The sequence below is a fragment of the Quercus lobata genome, chromosome 5 (genome assembly GCF_001633185.2).
Source record: "Quercus lobata isolate SW786 chromosome 5, ValleyOak3.0 Primary Assembly, whole genome shotgun sequence".
Taxonomy (NCBI): Eukaryota; Viridiplantae; Streptophyta; class Magnoliopsida; order Fagales; family Fagaceae; genus Quercus; species Quercus lobata.
This window is the reverse complement of record NC_044908.1, coordinates 71,021,114-71,042,279: the sequence shown is the minus strand read 5'-3', so window position 1 is coordinate 71,042,279 and position 21,166 is coordinate 71,021,114. Positions and strand designations below refer to the sequence as shown.

At 35.8% G+C, this 21,166-nt stretch overlaps 1 protein-coding gene across 4 annotated transcripts in view; it reads right to left on the bottom strand.

The window, feature by feature from the left end:
- LOC115991553 (beta-amyrin synthase-like) overlaps positions 1-20,961 on the bottom strand; it is a 52,278-nt gene extending 31,317 nt beyond the window's left edge. For 2 of the 4 annotated variants that reach the window (XM_031115336.1, XM_031115335.1), the window contains exon 1: positions 6,533-6,806. In XM_031115336.1, the coding sequence (XP_030971196.1) occupies positions 6,533-6,733 (201 nt within the window). In that variant the 5' untranslated portion in view covers positions 6,734-6,806. Of the gene's footprint in view, positions 1-6,532; positions 6,807-20,611; positions 20,687-20,809 lie in introns of those variants that run through there. The other 2 variants (XM_031115333.1, XM_031115334.1) reach the window with 2 other exon arrangements.
- Positions 20,962-21,166: the final 205 nt, after the last annotated feature.

Below are 21,166 nucleotides of genomic sequence, written 5' to 3'. Positions count from 1 at the left end.
TCGTTTTCCTCCGGTCTTTTTGCAAGGTTTTCCTCTTTCTAAGCCAGTAAGTCCATTATACCCTTCCTTTTGCATTTTTTTTTTTAATGTTTTCATGCATTTTGTTAAGGATTTTCGGACCTATTCAAATTTGGGGTTTTTGATGATTCAAGCCACATTTTCTGAAATTGATCAATGGGTTTTTGTTCTAGGATGTTATAAACTTGATCTTGATGATTTAATTTGATCAATTTGATGAATTTTGAGAAATTGAAATTTCTAGGGCTTGTATGTATCCGAATTGGGGATTTTGTTCAATTAGGTCCAAATTGATGAAATTGGCTTGTTGGATTGATGTATTTGATCATTATAAACTGTATTCTATCTTGTATGATGATCAATTGATCAATTTTTTTCAAATTGAACAAGTGGTTCTCTAAAATTTTTGGGGTTTTTGTTAGAAACTCTATGCTCAAGCCAATTTTGTGAATTTGATCTTAATTTGAACTTAATTTCACTGAATTAGAGCATGCATCATGACATTTAACTGTTCATGCATCATATAGATTTTTGTTCTCTATTTTTTTATGCTAACTTGCAGTCTACCCTTGGTTTTTCTTTTCTTTTCTTTCTTCTTGTTTTGTTCTACTTTGTGTCTTTGTCCTTATCCTAGCACTATGCCTAGGAAGACTAGAGCCCATAGGACACCTTCCACTTCCTCTGAGTCTCCCTCTAGGAATGAGTTCTTTCGGACTGACAAAAGCAGAGAGGTTTATGAGAAGCTGAACAGTAAGAGAAAGATTTGGCCTAAGCGTTCTATTGTGTTAGATGAGCTTGATCCTACCATTAGGGCAAATTTTGAGAGTAGAGGCTGGTTGTCTTTGTTGGAGGTGGATCATCCACCCCCGACCGCCCTGATTAGAGAGTTCTTCTCGAACCTCTTTTTCCACATCTATGATTCCAACACCCTTGTTAGGAGTTGGATACGAGGTGTTGAGTTCACCATTACTCCTAGGATAGTGGCTGAAGCTCTTAAGGTTTTGGTTATTAGGCAACCTATCTATCCTTATGAGGAGTCTCCACCCCTTGATGACGTTATATCATACATCACTGGGTCTTCTATCCAGTAGGGTTCTGATCCTCGGATCACGTCCGCTAAACTTACTGAGACTACCTATCTGTTCTTTAGGATAGCGTGTCATTCTTTGTGACCTATTTCTCATCTCCACACCATCCCTCTTGAGCGATATGTGTTTTTGTACGCTTTTGTTTCTGGTGCATCTATTAGTTTTCCTCATATGTTTCTTCGTTCTTTGAACGAAGTTCATAGGAGTTCAGTCGTCGCTCATGCTCTTATTCATCCTATTTTCATTCATAGGATTTTGTTGTTTCTCGGTTTAGTTGACTTCCTTGCTGGTGAGCCTGTACATGTTATAGCTCCTATAGGTGCCACCTTCCTTAGGCAGAGGGTTGCTCACTTAAGAGTTGGCTCTACACGTCCTAGAGGTGAGTCGTCTGGTGCTGTACCCTCTCCTCCCTCTTGTACAGGTGCTGCTACGGCTGAGGTGTCTGGTGTTGCTACTTTTGATGCTGATGTTCCTCCATCGACTACTTCGGATGATTCAGACATTCGACGTACGTTGGATCATGTCTTGACCGTTCAAGCGGCTCATGGACAAATTTTAGTGGACGTGCTTGATGAGATCCGTGCCTTGCGAGCTGAGTTGGCACAGTTTTGACGATCCTCACCGCCACCTCCTTTTGATGATGGCTTTTGATTGCCCTTTGGCATTCCGTCACAAAAAGGGGGAGTACTTTTAGATTTGAGACACTTGTAGAGGTTTTTGTTCTTAGGGGGAGAGTTTTTTGTTTTGTTTTTTTTTGTTGGAGCTTGAGGAGATTAGATTGTATATAGGTGCTTCACTTTGTATTTACTTTTTTAGCTCTTGATGTATTTTTGTTGGGCTATTCATGTTAGGAGGAGTTACATTTATTGTTTTATATGTTTCTTGTTTCACTGCTTGTTGATTTATATTTATGAGTCATTCATTGATATATGTCCTTATTTTATGTTGAGTGAAATCAAGAATTTATTTTGTTTACTTGTATTTTCCACACAATGCGGTTATACGTCTTGTTTAGTGTTCAGGAAATATACAGGTTGATTCAATTGAGCTGTTGTCTACACTTGCAACTGATGGATAGTAATTAGGATTGTATTAGTTATAATGAGCATTTTTTTGTAAAGGAATTTTCTTTGTAAACTTTGAGCTTTTAGTTGTGTTTTGTCACGGATTACCAAAGGGGGAGTTTGTTAGGTTCTAAAGACTTAGGAACTAATGTATTTTGAACTCTAATGTGTATTGTTGGCAAACCATGATCAAAATAGGTTGTTTAGTATTGTTTAGACTTGCTCAAAGTTGTGTCTTTTATGTAAAGTTGGAATCGAGCTGTTGCATAAGTATTAGTGCATTTCGGCCTGGCTCGATCGATCGAATCTCGAGCATAATGCGTTTTTCTGAAAAAATTCCAACTCAACCCTAGCTCATTAAAACGTTTAGGATTTTATGTTTTGCCCTAGGTATAAAAAGGCAAACCCTAACCACGTTTTGTTGTTGCTCATATTACTGTTTGTGTGAATCTCTTGTGAGATCTGAGAGGAGCTTTCCTTCACACATACTTAGGATTATCAAGAAGGAGAATTCGATTTAAGAACTTGATGATCATTCAGTTGCAATGATAAAAGCTTAAAGATACACAAGCAGGAGTGCTTGTACTTGCTGGAGAATCCAAGAAAGGAGTCTGTGGTCTCAAAGCTTACACGTGGTCATGTCAGTAAGTTTCTACTAGTGGGTAGCAATAGGATGTTAGTGGTCTAAGTCCTATTGTAAAACTTCGATTCTTTCATAGTGGATTGAGGTTTACCTTGAGGATAGCTAGGTTAAATTCTCCCCAGGTTTTTACCGGTGTGGTTTCCTGGGTCATCATATCTTTGTATTCTTTATATTCCGCACTTTACATAGATATTATTATATGATTGTGTTAACCTAGATCTGAAATTTTCACTAAGTAATCACTTGGCTAATTAACTAAGTTAATCTAATTGTGTTTTAAGGGGTCTAAAAACGTACACATTTCTCTTAGGATTTTCTAGTCCTTCCTGTCAAAAAGAGTGATACGATTATTAAGTACAAGAGATCACTTAATCTTACTCATCACAAATACGAGCTACAAAGCTCACTTGCTTAGTTGTGTATAGAGATGTTTATCTAAGCTACAAAAGATACAAAGTTTAGAAAACATTGTTTCAATGACCATCCAAGGTACACAAGTACCAATGTGGATAAACACACGCTGTTTTTGTATTTTTCAATTTTTTTTTAAATTTTTATATGAAAAAAAAAAAATAAAGCAAAACTAAAAAATAAACAAAGAAAAACATGTTAAACAAAATAAAGCAATTTATAAAACTAGATTGACTCAAAACAATAAAGCAAAACACACAAGTAATGCAAGAAAAAAAAACGAAGGGGAGAGAGAATAAGTAACAGAATCACTTAGAGCCCTTTTCTTTCCACCCCTTGGAAGAACCTTTCCGTTTAGCAAACCCTTAATCCGGTGGTGAGGGGGAAGAGTTAAAACCGTTCAAGTTCGGAAGGAACATGAGGGCTTTGAGAAGATCTCCAAGAGGAGCAAAAGAGGATGAAAACTGATTCTGGTCTCCCAACGAGATCATGTTGTTGCTCTTTTGAGAGGCCAACCACTTGTAGCAATTTGGTCGAGTATGTTTAGCTGCGCCACAGTGATGACAAAAATGCTTCTTTTTCTGTTTTGGCTTTTGAGAGTTTCCCTTCTTCGCCCTAGGGTTTTTAATCTTTTTCTTATCAAACTTAGGGGGTGCTCCTAAGATAGATTTACCATTTTCTATGTTCTCACTAGTTAATTCATTTTTAACAACATTGTTCTCAATTTCAATATTATTAGTAGGAGAAACAAAAACAGTAGTACTGGTAGAAGTAATACTAGGAGAAGAGAAATCATACCCTAAACTGGTTCGATCAAAAGCAGATTTTTGAAGGCTGAGCATCTCATCGAGCTTAGTGCTTGAAGTCCTTTCCAACTGAGCTTTGACTTGGAACAGTTTTGCCTTAAGCTTCTTGGTCTCCTTAGCCTCAGTGCTCCTATAGTTTGATTGGCTTCATCAAACTTTATAGAGATTTCCTCTCACTTAAGCTCCACATCACTAAGCTTCTTGGTGGTCAACCTATATAGCTTCTCATGTTTTTCGAAGACTTTGTATAGCTTTGCATAGGCTGTGTGGAGGTCATCTTATTCATCCATCTTCTCAAACTTAGACTCTACCAATTCCTCTTCTTCATCCACATCTTCAACAATCCCCTCAGTAGGATTTACAGTGGCAGTGAAGACATTTAGGATTCCATCATCCTCATTATCGGAGTCATCCTTAAGCTCAGTGTCACTCAACATGGCAACAAGTGCCTTGCTTCTCTCAATAGTCTTGAGATACGTAAAGCACTCTTCTTTCACGTGACCGAAGCCTTGACACCCAAAGCACTTAGGTCCTGAGGGAACAGTGTATTGACCGCCATTTTTCGCATCCTTTTTTCCTTTATCTTGGTCTTGAACTGTGAGGAACTCAATTGCCTCTGGTCCTTGTCGAAGCCCTTTGCATTGGCATTCTTCATAAACTTTTTGAATTGCTTGGTAATGTAGGACTTTATTTTAGAATCTTCATCATCAGAAGACTCATCAGTATCACTGCTCTTGGCTTTCGATGCCATGCTCTTGCTCTTGCTCGATTTCCCGATCCTTGTCAAACACAACTCATAGGTCTACAAATTTCCAACCAACTCTATCAAAGGAGTCTTGTCAATATCCTTTGATTCCTCAATCGCGGTGATCTTGGCATGAAATCTCTTGGGTAGAGATCTGAGCACCTTTCTCACAATCTTGGGTTCAGGAATGGCTTTCCCAAGATTAAAGGCTAAGTTCACTATGTCCTTGAGCTTTGCATAGAACTCATCAAACGACTTTTCCTCCTCCATCTTGATCTCTTCAAAGCTTGTAGTGAGTCTCTGAAGCTTTGAATCCTTGATAGCCTTGGTTCCCTCATAGGTTATCTAGAGGATGGTCCATGCTTCCTTTGTAGTTTCCGTGGAGGATATCTTCTTGAACTCCTCATTTGTGACTGCACTAAATAGAGCATTTAATGCCCTATTGTTGAAGTTTGCCGCCTTGATCTTAGCATCATCTTAGTCGGCCGACACTTCCGTAGGCTTGGTCCAGCCTATCTCCACAGCTTGCCACACTTTCTCATCTAAAGACTGTAAGAAAGCTCTTATGTGTACTTTCCAGTATGCATAGTTAGTGCCATCAAATAAAGGAGGTATAATAAGAGACTGTCATCTATCCATGATAAACAGGGGTCAATAGATCACACAACAAATATTAACCCTAATCAGAGTGTGTCTGCTTTGATACCACTTGATAGGCCAAGAATGTATTGACCCCTTGTGATATATTAATTGATTAATTAGCAAAGTTTATTAATTAATCAAATTAACATGCAAAGCGCATGGTAACACAAACAAATCACCAATTAACTAAAGTATGCAGCGGAAAATAAATTAACACAGTAATTTGTTTACGAATGGGGAAAACCTACATGGCAAAAACCCCACCGGGTGATTTTAAGATCACCACTCTTGAGAATCCACTATTATCAAAACAAGTGGTCACAAGTAAAGGAATCCTAGTACTTTATACCAACCTACATTTGAATCCTTACTCCAATACCCAATTGGACTTGTTCTGTAGTGACAATCTCTCCTTTTCAATGCGTGGCTCCCAGTACGTGACTAACCAATTGCACGGATCCCAGTACTCAACTTAATCACCAACTTGAGAAGGATGTTGGTTGCAAAGTTCTTCTATTCATCATACAACGAAAATCATGAAGTTGCTTGGTCACAAAACCCTATGGTGTAAAAACACAGCAGCTTCTTCAAGAACTGGGGCAAACTAGGTTTCCAGTCACACACTTCTTCACTCTTGTGAAATTTGCTCTTGTGCAACTTGTGTCATCTTTTGCGGCCCTTAAAATAATCTTTATATATATATATATATATATATATATATATATATAGGGTTGTGAGAAAAGAAAACCCAAACATACATTCACAGATTAGATGAAAAACAGTCCTGAAAAACTGAATTTCATAAACCTCGATAGATAGCCATCTATCGAGCTAGCTGTCAAGCCACGAGCTTCAGCAGCTTTTAAACCTCGATAGATGCTAGCTGTCAAGCTTTAAAATCCTACACTTTTTGACTTGATTCTTAGACAAACTTGCATGACTTTAACACTTGAACTTGAAACCTTATTTCTTGAAGTATTAAACACATCCTAGATCTACCCAATTACAAGTAAAGTGCGTTTTGTCAAAGAATTAGCTAATTACATAAAATGTTAACATATGTTCCTAACGTTGAATCACATATGTCCTAATAGAGGGGAGAGGTAAGAGGGTACCTGCATTCGCCAGAGAAGGTCACTACTGGCCTTGATTTGATGTCGATTCTTATAGAAATTTTGACGAGCCTCTTCAACCTCAGCTCGCTCTTCTGGTGTACCAGCCTCAGGGTCAAACACCCATGTTTGTCTTCCGGTAAAGTTATTTGTACTAAAGAGGTAAGGGTCATTGCTGCCCTCTCCTATCTTCAATCTCCACATTCTTTTTTAGCTTTAATCAAACTGCACACAGCTACTAGTGAGCAGTGATGATAACAATATCACTCTATTTTCTTCTTCCATGCATGTAACAATATATATATATATATATATATATATATATATATTATATTATTTTTTGTGATGAACTGGAAGATTTTATTCACAAAACCAAAACAAGAAACAGTTCAAAAAGGACAGGAGCTGTTCCTCGAAAATGACTTGATGCTGATTGTTTGTGTCGTTCGGAACTCAATAATCAATTTGGATGCTAAAATCAAACACTCAGTGGGTGGCTACGACATCAAGAACTACAACAATAATGACTTCTCTCTCTACAACGTGTGTGTCTATTTTTAGGAACTATGTTTTGAATACAGAATCGCTTTCCTTCTCAGGGCCAGCTGTGCCTGTACCAAATAAAGTAGGTAATGACTTATAATTAATGACCTTCCCCTACTGTATTAGTTGTGTATCAATGACCTTCCCCTTCCATATTAGTAGTGTTTTGTGTGCGTTGGTGTGTGTTTTTTTTTTAAGGTTAAAACGGCAGAATTTTTTTCTATGGAAATGTTATATCCACCAACATTTTCACAGCACTTTTACAAAAAAATCATAAGAGATATATTGTTACAGGTTGCTATTGGTAGATAAAAAAATAATTTCAGTTGTAAGTTCAAATTAGAACCAATAACAACTTACAACCTATGATTTTTTGTAAAAGTGTTATGAAAATATTGTGGAAGTTGCACTCATCTATATATATACTCCCTCCGCCCGACTTTTTTTGACCTTTTTTTTTATCTGGTTTGAAAAGTCAAACTTTTTAAGGGAACATCATTTATTGTTTTGTTTACATTTTAAAAATGTATTAGTTTCCAAAACTACCCTTAAAAAAATTTATCAAAAAATTGAATTAGTAAATTAATAGGGATATAATAGGAACATTAGTAAATTAATGACTTTTATTTTTAGAAACAGGACAATATTTTGGGACATCTAAAAATGGAATAGAGGACAAAAAAAGGGGGGATGGAGGGAGTAATAATAGGTGAAGCTGAGAGAAAATTCAATTAGATTTCAAATGAATTCTCAATTTTGCACCACGTGTCTGTTTTTTTTGGTCAAGTGAGTTAATTGGATTCACAATTTTGTGCCATGTGTCCCATCTAAATTTTAAAAAATTTTGTACCAAAATAAATAATACATTAACACCTAGTATAAAAACCAAGAAGACCACAAAAATAACCTAGACAAGAACATGTCACCCAGACGGTTCTATGTAGACTCTCAAGCTCCTCTCTCCATCTCTCTCTTAAATATTTATCTAAATATAATCTCAACCCCTAACCACTTGCTACCAACGGCAAACAACTCCTAACCACTTGCTACCATCCCCATTAATCAATAATTGAGTGTCGTACTCCGCTGCCAATCCATACATCAATTCATCGATGGATCATCTGTTATGCAAAGGGAATGGGAAATCTACCAACAATCCATAGATCCGGAATAATTAAATACCAAAAAAAAAAAAAAATGCAGTTTAAGTAAATTCAACTAGTAAACTCTTTTATCATTGAATAAAATAACTTGAATTTGATATCGGCCTACACTAAAAACCAATTGGTCACCATTTGGATTGAGGAAGGAGGTAAGGGGAGTAGAGGAGTAATTTTTAGATACTCCCGGAGCACGGAAAATAGTGATCCCTGCTCTTACATTCATGGAGGGATCTATTCATTAAATTTGATATTCACCTACACTAAAAACCAATTGGTCCCCGTTTGAATTGAGGAAGGAGGTAGGGGGAGTAGAGAGAGAGTAATTCAACCCCTAACCACTTGCAACCATCAGCAAACAACTCTTAACAGCACACTGGCAAACACCCAATGCACAACAAACAGATTTGTAAGTAAACTTGCAGCCCCTTTTCTATTCATATTCATTGACATTCATTGACTTATCTATATATATAATACTAGGTGAAGCTAAGAGAAAATTCAATTAGATTTCAATTGAATTCTCAATTTTGCACCACGTGTCTTTTTCTTTTTTTTTGGGTCAAGTGAGTTAATTGGATTCTAAATTTTACGCCATGTGTCCTATCCAAATTTTTAAAATTTTTGTGCCAAAATAAATAATACATTAAAACCTAATACAAAAACCAAGAAGACCACAAAAATAACCTGACAAAAACATGTTACCTGCACACTTCTATGTAAACTCTCATGCTCTGCTCACTCTCTCTCTCTCTCTTAAATATTTCTCTAAATATAATCTCAAACCCCAACCACTTGCTACCATTGGAAAACAACTCCTAACCACTTGCTACCATCCCCGTTAGTCAATAACTGCGTGTCGTACTCCGCTACCAATCCATACAACAATTCATCGATGGATCATTTGTCACACAAAGGGAATGGGAAATCTACCCATCATCCATAGATCCGGAATAATTAAATTCCAAAAAAAAAAAAAAGTGGAGTTTAAGTAAATTCAATTAGTAAACTCTTTTATCATCAAATAAAATAACTTGAATTCGATATTGGCCTACACTAAAAACCAATTGGTCCACATTTGGATTGAGGAAGGAGGTAAGGGGAGTAGAGGAGGAGTAATTTTTAGATACTCCCGGAGCATGGAAAATAGTGATCCCTGCTCCTACATTCAAGGAGGGATCTATTCATTAAATTTAATATTGCCCTACATTAAAAAGCAATTGGTCCCCGTCTGGATTGAGGAAGGAGGTAGGGGGAGTAGAGAGAGAGTAATTCAACCCCTAACCACTTGCAACCATCAGCAAACAACTCTTAACAACACATCGGCAAACACCCAATGCACAACAAACAGATTTGTAAGTAAACTTGCCACCCCTTTTCCATTCATATTCATTGACTTATCTATATATATAATAATAGGTGAAGCTGAGAGAAAATTCAATTAGATTTCAATTGAATTCTCAATTTTGCAGCAGGTGTCTTTTTTTTTTTTGTGGTCAAGTGAGTTAATTGGATTCTAAAATTTGCACCATGTGTCCTATCCAAATTTCTAAAATTTTTGTGCTAAAATAAATAATACATTAACACCTAATACAAAAATCAAGAAGACCACAAAAATAACCTAACAGGAACATGTCACCTAGACACTTCTATGTAGACTCTCATGCTCCTCTCTCTCTCTTAAATGTTTCTCTAAATATAATCTCAACACCTAACCACTTGCTACCATCGGAAAACAACTCCTAACCACTTGCTACCATCCCCATTAATCAATAATTAAGTGTCGTACTCCGCTGCCAATCCATACATCAATTCATCGATGGATCATCTGTTACACAAAGGGAATGGGAAATCTACCCACAATCTATAGATCCGGAATAATTAAATTCCAAAAAAAAAAAAAAAATGCAGTTTAAGTAAATTCAATTAGTAAACTCTTTTATCATCGAATAAAGTAACTTGAATTTGATATCGGCCTACACTAAAAACCAATTGGTCCCCATTTGGATTGAGGTAGGAGGTAAGGGGAGTAGAGGAGGAGTAATTTTTAGTTACTCCCGGAGCATGGAAAATAGTGATCCCTGCTCTTACATTCAAGGAGGGATCTATTCATTAAATTTGATATTGCCCTACATTAAAAAGCAATTGGTCCCCGTCTGGATAGAGGAAGGAGGTAGGGGGAGTAGAGAGAGAGTAATTCAACCCCTAACCAACTGGACCCATCAGCAAACAACTCTTAACAACACATCGGCCAACACCCAATGCACAACAAACATATTTGTAAGTAAACTTGCAGCCCCTTTTCTATTCATATTCATTGACTTATCTATATATATAATAATAGGTTAAGCTAAGAGAAAATTCAATTAGGTTTCAATTGATTTCTCAATTTTGCACCACGTGTCTTTTTTTTTTTTTTTTTTTTTGGGGTCAAGTGAGTAAATTGGATTCTAAATTTTACGCCATGTGTCCTATCTAAATTTTTGTGCCAAAATAAATAATACATTAACACCTAATACAAAAATCAAGAAGACCACAAAAATAACCTAACAGGAACAAGTCACCTAGACACTTCTATGTAGACTCTCATGCTCCTCTCTCTCTCTCTTAAATGTTTCTCTAAATATAATCTCAACACCTAACCACTTGCTACCATCGGAAAACAACTCCTAACCACTTGCTACCATCCCCATTAATCAATAATTGAGTGTCGTACTCTGCTGCCAATCCATACATCAATTCATCAATGGATCATCTGTTACGTAAAGGGAATGGGAAATCTACCCACAATCCATAGATCCGGAATAATTAACTTCCCAAAAAAAAAAAAAAGTGCAGTTTAAGTAAATTCAATTAGTAAACTCTTTTATCATCAAATAAAATAACTTGAATTTGATATTGGCCTACACTAAAAACCAATTGGTCCACATTTGGATTGAGGAAGGAGGTAAGGGGAGTAGAGGAGGAGTAATTTTTAGATACTCCCGGAGCGTGGAAAATAGTGATCCCTGCTCTTACATTCAAGGAGGGATCTATTCATTTAATTTGATATTGCCCTACATTAAAAAGCAATTGGTCCCCGTCTGGATTGAGGAAGGAGGTAGGGGGAGTAGGGAGAGAGTAATTCAACCCCTAACCACTTACAACCATTAGCAAACAACTCTTAACAACACACCGGCAAACACCCAATGCACAACAAACAGATTTGTAAGTAAACTTGCTGCCCCTTTTCTATTCATATTCATTCACTTATCTATATATATAATAATAGGTGAAGTTGAGAGAAAATTCAATTAGATTTAAATTGAATTCTCAATTTTGCAGAAGGTGTCTTTTTTTTTTTTTTTTTTTTTTTTTTTCTTTTTTTCTTTTTTTTTGTGGTCAGGTGAGTTAATTGGATTCTAAAATTTGCACCATGTGTCCTATCTAAATTTCTAAAATTTTTATGCCAAAATAAATAATACATTAACACCTAGTACAAAAGTCAAGAAGACCACAAAAATAACCTAACAGGAACATGTCACCTAGACACTTCTATGTAGACTCTCATGCTCCTCTCTCTCTCTCTTAAATGTTTCTCTAAATATAATCTCAACACCTAACCACTTGCTACCATCGGAAAACAACTCCTAACCACTAGCTACCATCCCCATTAATCAATAATTGAGTGTCGTACTCCGTAGCCAATCCATTCATCAATTCATCGATGGATCATCTGTTACACAAAGGGAATGGGAAATCTACCCACAATCTATAGATCCGGAATAATTAAATTCAAAAAAAAAAAATGCAGTTTAAGTGAATTCAATTAGTAAACTCTTTTATCATCGAATAAAATAACTTGAATTTGATATCAGCCTACACTAAAAACCAATTGGTCCCCATTTGAATTGAGAAAGGAGGCAAGGGGAGTAGAGGAGGAGTAATTTTTAGATACTCCCGGAGCATGGAAAATAGTGATCCCTGCTCTTACATTGAAGGAGGGATCTATTCATTAAATTTGATATTACCCTACGTTAAAAAGCAATTGGTCCCCGTCTGGATTGAGGAAGGAGGTAGGGGGAGTAGAGAGAGAGTAATTCAACCCCTAACCACTTGGACCCATCAGCAAACAACTTTTAACAACACACCGGCAAACACCCAATGCACAACAAATATATTTGTAAGTAAACTTGCAGCCCATTTTCTATTCATATTCATTGACTTATCTATATATATGATAATAGGTGAAGCTACGAGAAAATTCAATTAGGTTTCAATTGAATTCTCAATTTCGCACCACGTGTGTTTTTTTTTTTTTTTTTTTGGGGTCAAGTGAGTAAATTGGATTCTAAATTTTACGCCATGTGTCCTATCTAAATTTTTAAAATTTTTGTACCAAAATAAATAATACATTAACACCTAATACAAAAATCAAGAAGACCACAAAAATAACCTAACAGGAACATGTCACCTAGACACTTCTATGTAGACTCTCATGCTCCTCTCTCTCTCTCTCTTAAATGTTTCTCTAAATATAATCTCAACACCTAACCACTTGCTACCATCGGAAAACAACTCCTAACCACTAGCTACCATCCCCATTAATCAATAATTGAGTGTCGTACTCCGCTGCCAATCCATTCACCAATTCATCGATGGATCATCTGTTACACAAAGGGAATGGGAAATCTACCCACAATCTATAGATCCTGAATAATTAAATTCCCAAAAAAAAAAAAAATGTAGTTTAAGTAAATTCAATTAGTAAACTCTTTTATCATCGAATAAAATAACTTGAATTTGATATCAGCCTACACTAAAAACCAATTGGTCCCCATTTGAATTGAGGAAGGAGGTAAGGGGAGTAGAGAAGGAGTAATTTTTAGATACTCCCGGAACATGGAAAACAGTGATCCCTACTCTTACATTCAAGGAGGGATCTATTCGTTAAATTTGATATTGCCCAACATTAAAAAGCAATTGGTCCCCATCTGGATTGAGGAAGGAGGTAGGGGGAGTAGAGAGAGAGAGTAATTCAACCCCTAACCACTTGCAATCATCAGCAAACAACTCTTAACAACATACCGGCAAACCCCCAATGCACAACAAAAGGATTTGTAAGTAAACTTGCAGCCCCTTTTCTATTCACATTCATTGACTTATCTATATGTATAATAATAGGTGAAGCAAAGAGAAAATTCAATTAGATTTCAATTGAATTCTCAATTTTGCACCACTTGTCTTCTTTTTTTTTTTTTTGGGTCAAGTGAGTTAATTGGATTCTAAATTTTACGCCGTGTGTCCTATCTAAATTTTTAAAATTTTTGTGCCAAAATAAATAATACATTAACACCTAATACAAAAATCAAGAAGACCACAAATATAACCTAATAGGAACATGTCACCTAGACACTTCTATGTAAACTCTCATGCTTCTGTCTCTCTCTCTTAAATGTTTCTCTAAATATAATCTCAACACCTAACCACTTGCTACCATCGGAAAACAACTCCGAACCACTTGCTACCATCCCCATTAATCAATAATCAAGTGTCGTACTCCGCTGCCAATCCATACATCAATTCATCGATGGATCATCTGTTACGTAAAGGGAATGGGAAATCTACCCACAATCAATAGATCCGGAATAATTAAATTCCAAAAAAAAAAAAAGTACAGTTTAAGTAAATTCAATTAGTAAACTCTTTTATCATCAAATAAAATAACTTGAATTTGATATTGGACTACACTAAAAACCAACAGGTCCACCTTTGGATTGAGGAAGGAGGAAAGGGGAGTAGAGGAGGAGTAATTTTTAGATACTCTCGGAGCATGGAAAATAGTGATCCCTGCTCTTACATTCAAGGAGGGAGCTATTCATTAAATTTGATTTTGCGCTACATTAAAAAGCAATTGGTCCCCGTTTGGATTCAGGAAGGAGGTAGGGGGAGTAGAGAGAGAGTAATTCAACCCCTAACCACTTGCAACCATCATCAAACAACTCTTAACAACACACCGGCAAACGCCCAATGCACAACAAACAAATTTGTAAGTAAACTTACTGCCCCTTTTCTATTCATATTCATTGACTTATCTATATATATAATAATAGGTGAAGCTGAGAGAAAATTCAATTAGATTTCAATTGAATTCTCAATTTTGCAGCAGGTGTCTTTTTTTTTTTTTTTTTTTTTTTGTGGTCAAGTGAGTTAATTGGATTCTAAAATTTGCACCATGTGTCCTATCTAAATTTCTAAAATTTTTGTGCCAAAATAAATAATACATTAACACCTAATACAAAAATCAAGAAGACCACAAAAATAACCTAATTGGAACATGCCACCTAGACACTTCTATGTAGACTCTCATGCTCCTCTCTCTCTCCCTTAAATCACTAAATATAATCTCAACACCTAACCACTTGCTACCATCGGAAAACAACTCCTCACCACTTGCTGCCATCCCCATTAATCAATAATTGAGTGTCGTACTCCGCTGCCAATCCATACATCAATTCATCGATGGATCATCTGTTACACAAAGGGAATGGGAAATCTACCCACAATCTATAGATCCAGAATAATTAAATTCCAAAAAAAAAAAAAATGCAGTTTAAGTAAATTCAATTAGTAAACTCTTTTATCATCGAATAAAATAACTTGAATTTGATATCAGCCTACACTAAAAACCAATTGGTCCCCATTTGGATTGAGGAAGGAGGTAAGGGGATTAGAGGAGGAGTAATTTTTAGATACTCCCTAAGCATGGGAAATAATGATCCCTGCTCTTACATTCAAGGAGGGATCTATTCACTAAATTTGATATTGCCCAACATTAAAAAGCAATTGGTCCCCGTCTGGATTGAGGAAGGAGGTAGGGGGAGTAGGGAGAGACTAATTCAACCCCTAATCACTTGCAACCATCAGCAAACAACTCTTAACAACAAACCGGCAAACACCCAATGCACAACAAACAGATTTGTAAGTGAACTTATTGCCCCTTTTCTATTCATATTCATTGACTTATCTATACATATAATAGTAGGTGAAGCTGGGAGAAAATTCAATTAGATTTAAATTGAATTCTCAATTTTGCAGCAGGTGTCTTTTTTTTTTGTGGTCAGGTGAGTTAATTGGATTCTAAAATTTGGACCATGTGTCCTATCTAAATTTCTAAAATTTTTGTGCCAAAATAAATAATACATTAACACCTAATACAAAAATCAAGAAGACCACAAAAATAACCTAGCAGGAACATGTCACCTAGACACTTCTATGTAGACTCTCATGCTCCTCTCTCTCTCTCTCTTAAATGTTTCACTAAATATAATCTCAACACCTAACCATTTGCTACCATCGGAAAACAACTCCTCACCACTTGCTACCATCCTCATTAATCAATAATTGAGTGTCGTACTCCGCTGCCAATCCATACATCAATTCATCGATGGATCATCTGTTACACAAAGGGAATGGGAAATCTACCCACAATCTATAGATCCAGAATAATTAAATTCCAAAAAAAAAAAATGCAGTTTAAGTAAATTCAATTATTAAACTCTTTTATCATCGAATAAAATAACTTGAATTTGATATCAGCCTACACTAAAAACCAATTGGTCCCCATTTGGATTGAGGAAGGAGGTAAGGGGATTAGAGGAGGAGTAATTTTCAGATACTCCCGGAGCATGGAAAATAATGATCCCTGCTCTTACATTCAAGGAGGGATCTATTCACTAAATTTGATATTGCCCAACATTAAAAAGCAATTGGTCCCCGTCTGGATTGAGGAAAGAGGTAGGGGGAGTAGAGAGAGAGTAATTCAACCCCTAACCACTTGCAACCATCAGCAAACAACTCTTAACAACACACCGGCAAACGCCCAATGCACAACAAACAGATTTGTAAATAAACTTACTGCCCCTTTTCTATTCATATTCATTGACTTATCTATATATATAATAATAGGTGAAGCTAAGAGAAAATTCAATTAGATTTCAATTGAATTCTCAATTTTGCAGCAGGTGTCTTTTTTTTCTTTGTTTTTTTTTTTTTTTTTTTTTTTTTTTTTTTTTGTGGTCAAGTGAGTTAATTGGATTCCAAAATTTGCACCATGTGTCCTATCTAAATTTCTAAAATTTTTGTGCCAAAATAAATAATACATTAACACCTAATACAAAAATCAAGAAGACCAAAAAAATAACCTAACAGGAACATGTCACCTAGACACTTCTATGTAGACTCTCATGCTCCTCTCTCTCTCTTAAATGTTTCTCTAAAGATAATCTCAACACCTAACCACTTGCTACCATCGGAAAACAAATCCTAACCACTGGCTACCATCCCCATTAATCAAAAATTGAGTATCGTACTCCGCTACCAATCCGAACATCAATTCATCGATGGATCATTCGTTACACAAAGGGAATGGGAAATCTACCCACAATCTATAGTTCCGGAATAATTAAATTCCAAAAAAAAAAAAAAAAAATGCAGTTTAAGTAAATTCAATTAGTAAACTCTTTTATCATCGAATAAAATAACTTGAATTTGATATCGGCCTACACTAAAAACCAATTGGTCCCCGTTTGGATTGAGGAAGGAGGTAAGGGGAGTAGAGGAGGAGTAATTTTTAGATACTCCCGGAGCACGGAAAATAGTGATCCCAGCTCTTACATTCATGGAGGGATCTATTCATTAAATTTGATATTCACCTACATTTAAAACCAATTGGTCCCCGTTTGAATTGAGGAAGGAAGTAGGGGGAGTAGAGAGAGAGAGTAATTCAACCCCTAACCACTTGCAACCATCAGCAAACAACTCTTAACAACACACCGGCAAACACCCAATGCACAACAAACAGATTCGTAAGTAAACTTGCAGCCCCTTTTCTATTCATATTGATTGACTTATCTATATATATAATAAAAGGTGAATCTATGAGAAAATTCAATTAGATTTCAATTGAATTCTCAATTTTGCACCACGTGTCTTTTTTTTTTTTTTTTTTGAGGGGTCAAGTGAGTTAATTGGATTCTAAATTTTACGCCATGTGCCCTATCTAAATTTTTAAAATTTTTGTACCAAAATAAATAATACATTAACACCAAATACAAAAACCAAGAAGACCACGAAAACAACCTAACAATAACATGTCACCTGCACACTTCTATGTAAACTCTCATGCTCCGCTCTCTCTCTCTCTCTCTCTTAAATGTTTCTCTAAATATAATCTCAACCCCTAACCACTTGCTACCATCGGAAAACAACTCCTAACCACTTGCTACCATCCCCACTAGTCAATAATTGAGCGTCGTACTCCGCTACCAATCCATACAACAATTCATCGATGGATCATTTGTTATGCAAAGGGAGTGGGAAATCTACCCATAATCCATAGATCCGGAATAATTAAATTCCAAAAAAAAAAAAAATTGCAGTTTAAGTAAATTCAATTAGTAAACTCTTTTATCATCAAATAAAATAAATTGAATTCGATATTGGCCTACACTAAAAACCGATTGATCCATATTTCAATTGAGGAAGGAGGTAAGGGGAGTAGAGGAGGAGTAATTTTTAAATACTCCCAGAGCAAGGAAAATAGTGATCCTTGCTCTTACATTCAAGGAGGGATCTATTCATTAAATTTGATATTGCCCTACATTAAAAAGCAATTGGTCCCCATCTGGATTGAGGGAGGAGGTAGGGGGAGTAGGGAGAGAGTAATTCAACACCTAACCACTTGCAACCATTAGCAAACAACTCTTAACAACACACCGGCAAACGCCCAATGCACAACAAACAGATTTGTAAGTAAACTTGCTGCTCCTTTTCTATTCATATTCGTTGACTTATCTATATATATAATAACAGGTGAAGCTGAGAGAAAATTCAATTAGATTTCAATTGAATTCTCAATTTTGCAGCAGGTGTCTTCCTTTTTTTTTATTTTTTTTTTTGTGGTCAAGTGAGTTAATTGGATTCTAAAATTTGCACCACGTGTCCTATCTAAATTTCTAAAATTTTTGTGCCAAAATGAATAATACATTAACACCTAATACAAAAATCAAGAACACCACAAAAATAACCTAACAGGAACATGTCACCTAGACACTTCTATGTAGACTCTCATGCTCCTTTCTCTCTCTCTCTTAAATGTTTCTCTAAATATAATCTCAACACCTAGCCACTTGCTACCATCGGAAAACAACTCCTAACCACTTGCTACCATCCCCATTAATCAATAATTGAGTGTCGTACTCCGCTGCCAATCCATACATCAATTCATCGATGGATCATCTGTTACACAAAGGGAATGGGAAATCTATCCACAATCTATAGACCCGGAATAATTAAATTTCAAAAAAAAAAAAATGCAGTTTGAGTAAATTCAATTAGTAAACTCTTTTATCATCGAATACAATAACTTGAATTTTATATCGGCCTACACTAAAAACCAATTGGTCCCTGTTTGGATTGAGGAAGGAGGTAAGGGGAGTAGAGGAGGAGTAATTTTTAGATACTCCCGGAGCACGGAAAATAGTGATCCCTGCTCTTACATTCATGGAGGGATCTATTCATTAAATTTGATATTCACCTACATTAAAACCAATTGGTCCCCGTTTGAATTGAGGAAGGAGGTAGGGGGAGTAGAGAGAGAGAGAGTAATTCAACCCCTAACTACTTGCAACCATCTGCAAACAACTCTGAACAACACACCGGCAAACACCCAATGCACAACAAACAGATTCGTAAGTAAACTTGCAGCCCCTTTTCTATTCATATTCATTGACTTATCTATATATATAATAATAGGTGAAGCTAAGAGAAAATTCAATTAGATTTCAATTGAATTCTCAGTTTTGCACCACGTGTCTTTTTTTTTTTTTGGGGTCAAGTGAGTTAATTGGATTCTAAATTTTACGCCATGTGTCCTATCTAAATTTTTAAAATTTTTGTACCAAAATAAATAATACATTAACACCTAATACAAAAACCAAGAAGACCACAAAAATAACCTACAAGAACATGTCACCTGAACACTTCTATGTAAACTCTCATGCTCCGCTCTCCCTCTCTCTCTCTCTCTTAAATGTTTCTCTAAATATAATCTCGACCCCTAACCACTTGCTACCATCCCCATTAGTCAATAATTGAGTGTCGTACTCCGCTACCAATCCATACAACAATTCATCGATGGATCATTTGTTATGCAAAGGGAGTGGGAAATCTACCCATAATCCATAGATCCGGAATAATTAAATTCCAAAAAAAAAAAAAAAAAAAAGTGCAGTTTAAGTAAATTCAATTAGTAAACTCTTTTATCATCAAATAAAATAACTTGAATTTGATATTGGCCTACACTAAAAACCAATTGGTCCACATTTGGATTGAGGAAGGAGGTAAGGGAAGTAGAGGAGGAGTAATTTTTAGATACTCCCGGAGCATGGAAACTAGTGATCCCTGCTCTTACATTCAAGGAGGGATCTATTCATTAAATTTGATATTGCCCTACATTAAAAAGCAATTGGTCCCCGTCTGGATTAAGGAAGGAGGTAGGTGGAGTAGAGAGAGAGTAATTCAACCCCTAACCACTTGCAACCATCAGCAAACAACTCTTAACAACACTTCGGCAAACACCCAATGCACAACAAACAGATTTGTAAGTAAACTTGCAGCCCCTTTTATATTGATATTCATTGACTTATCTATATATATAATAATAGGTGAAATTGAGAGAAAATTCAATTAGATTTCAATTGAATTCTCAATTTTGCACCAGGTGTCCTTTTTTTTTTTTTTTTGTTGTTGTTGTTGTTGTTGTTGTTGTTGTGGTCAAGTGAGTTAATTGGATTCTAAATTTTGCACCATGTGTCCTATCTAAATTTCTAAAATTTTTGTGCCAAAATAAATAATACATTAACACCTAATACAAAAATCAAGAAGACCACAGAAATAACCTAACAAGAACATGTCACCTAGACACTTCTATGTAGACTCTCGTGCTCCTCTCTCTCTCTTAAATGTTTCTTTAAATATAATCTCAACAACTAACCACTTGCTACCATCGGAAAACAACTCCTAACCACTTGCTACCATCCCTATTAGTCAATAATTGAGTGTCGTACTCCACTACCAATCCATACATCAAAATCAAATTTAATCCAAACACCTAAATCAATATCAATCTGAACAAAATAACCAAATCTAAATAACAATTAATCCATAAATTTTAACAATGAAAAAAAAAAATTTACTGAGTCTGATGGTGTTGTGAGATTGGACTTGTCTTTTGGTTTGTACCGGAACGATTATCCCTCTTATGAAACCTAAATTATATTCAATTCCCAGATTTGAAAACGAAAAGGAAAAAAAACAATAACAACAACAATAACTTTACCGGTTATGGGTACATGGCCTGTCTCTCTGATGGTGGCAGATTTTTCAAGTTCTGTGTGGTTACAATACCGGCGGTCTAAGTCCGGCAAGTGACCCAAATTGCAGTAAACAACAATCATAGTTATCACAAGATTTAGGTTTTTACTTATAAAAATTTATAAAAATCAAAAAACAAAGAAAGTAAAAAAAGAAAACTCACCCTATAACAGTTCGTCGCCGGTTGGGGGAAGCAAGAATTTTGGTGGTCAAAGTCCAACGGTGGTACTGGCCTGAGATGTCTCTGACACTACCTCTTTCTCTATTTCTTTCTCCAGGTCTCATCGCCTCTCTATTTCTATCTCCGTGTAGAAATCTTTTATTTTTCTTTTTTCTTTTTTAAGTGGTTTGTTTCCTTTTATTCCAATAGGGCTCTCAAACAGTGTTTTAACGTAATGAAAACAATGTCTCTCTAATTTATATAGGCAAATTGAACACAAACGTGAGTAAAAAATTCACTGAAACGGTTTGTTTAATCAGTCAATCCAATAGATACAATTTTTGGTGTTTTTAAATGTAA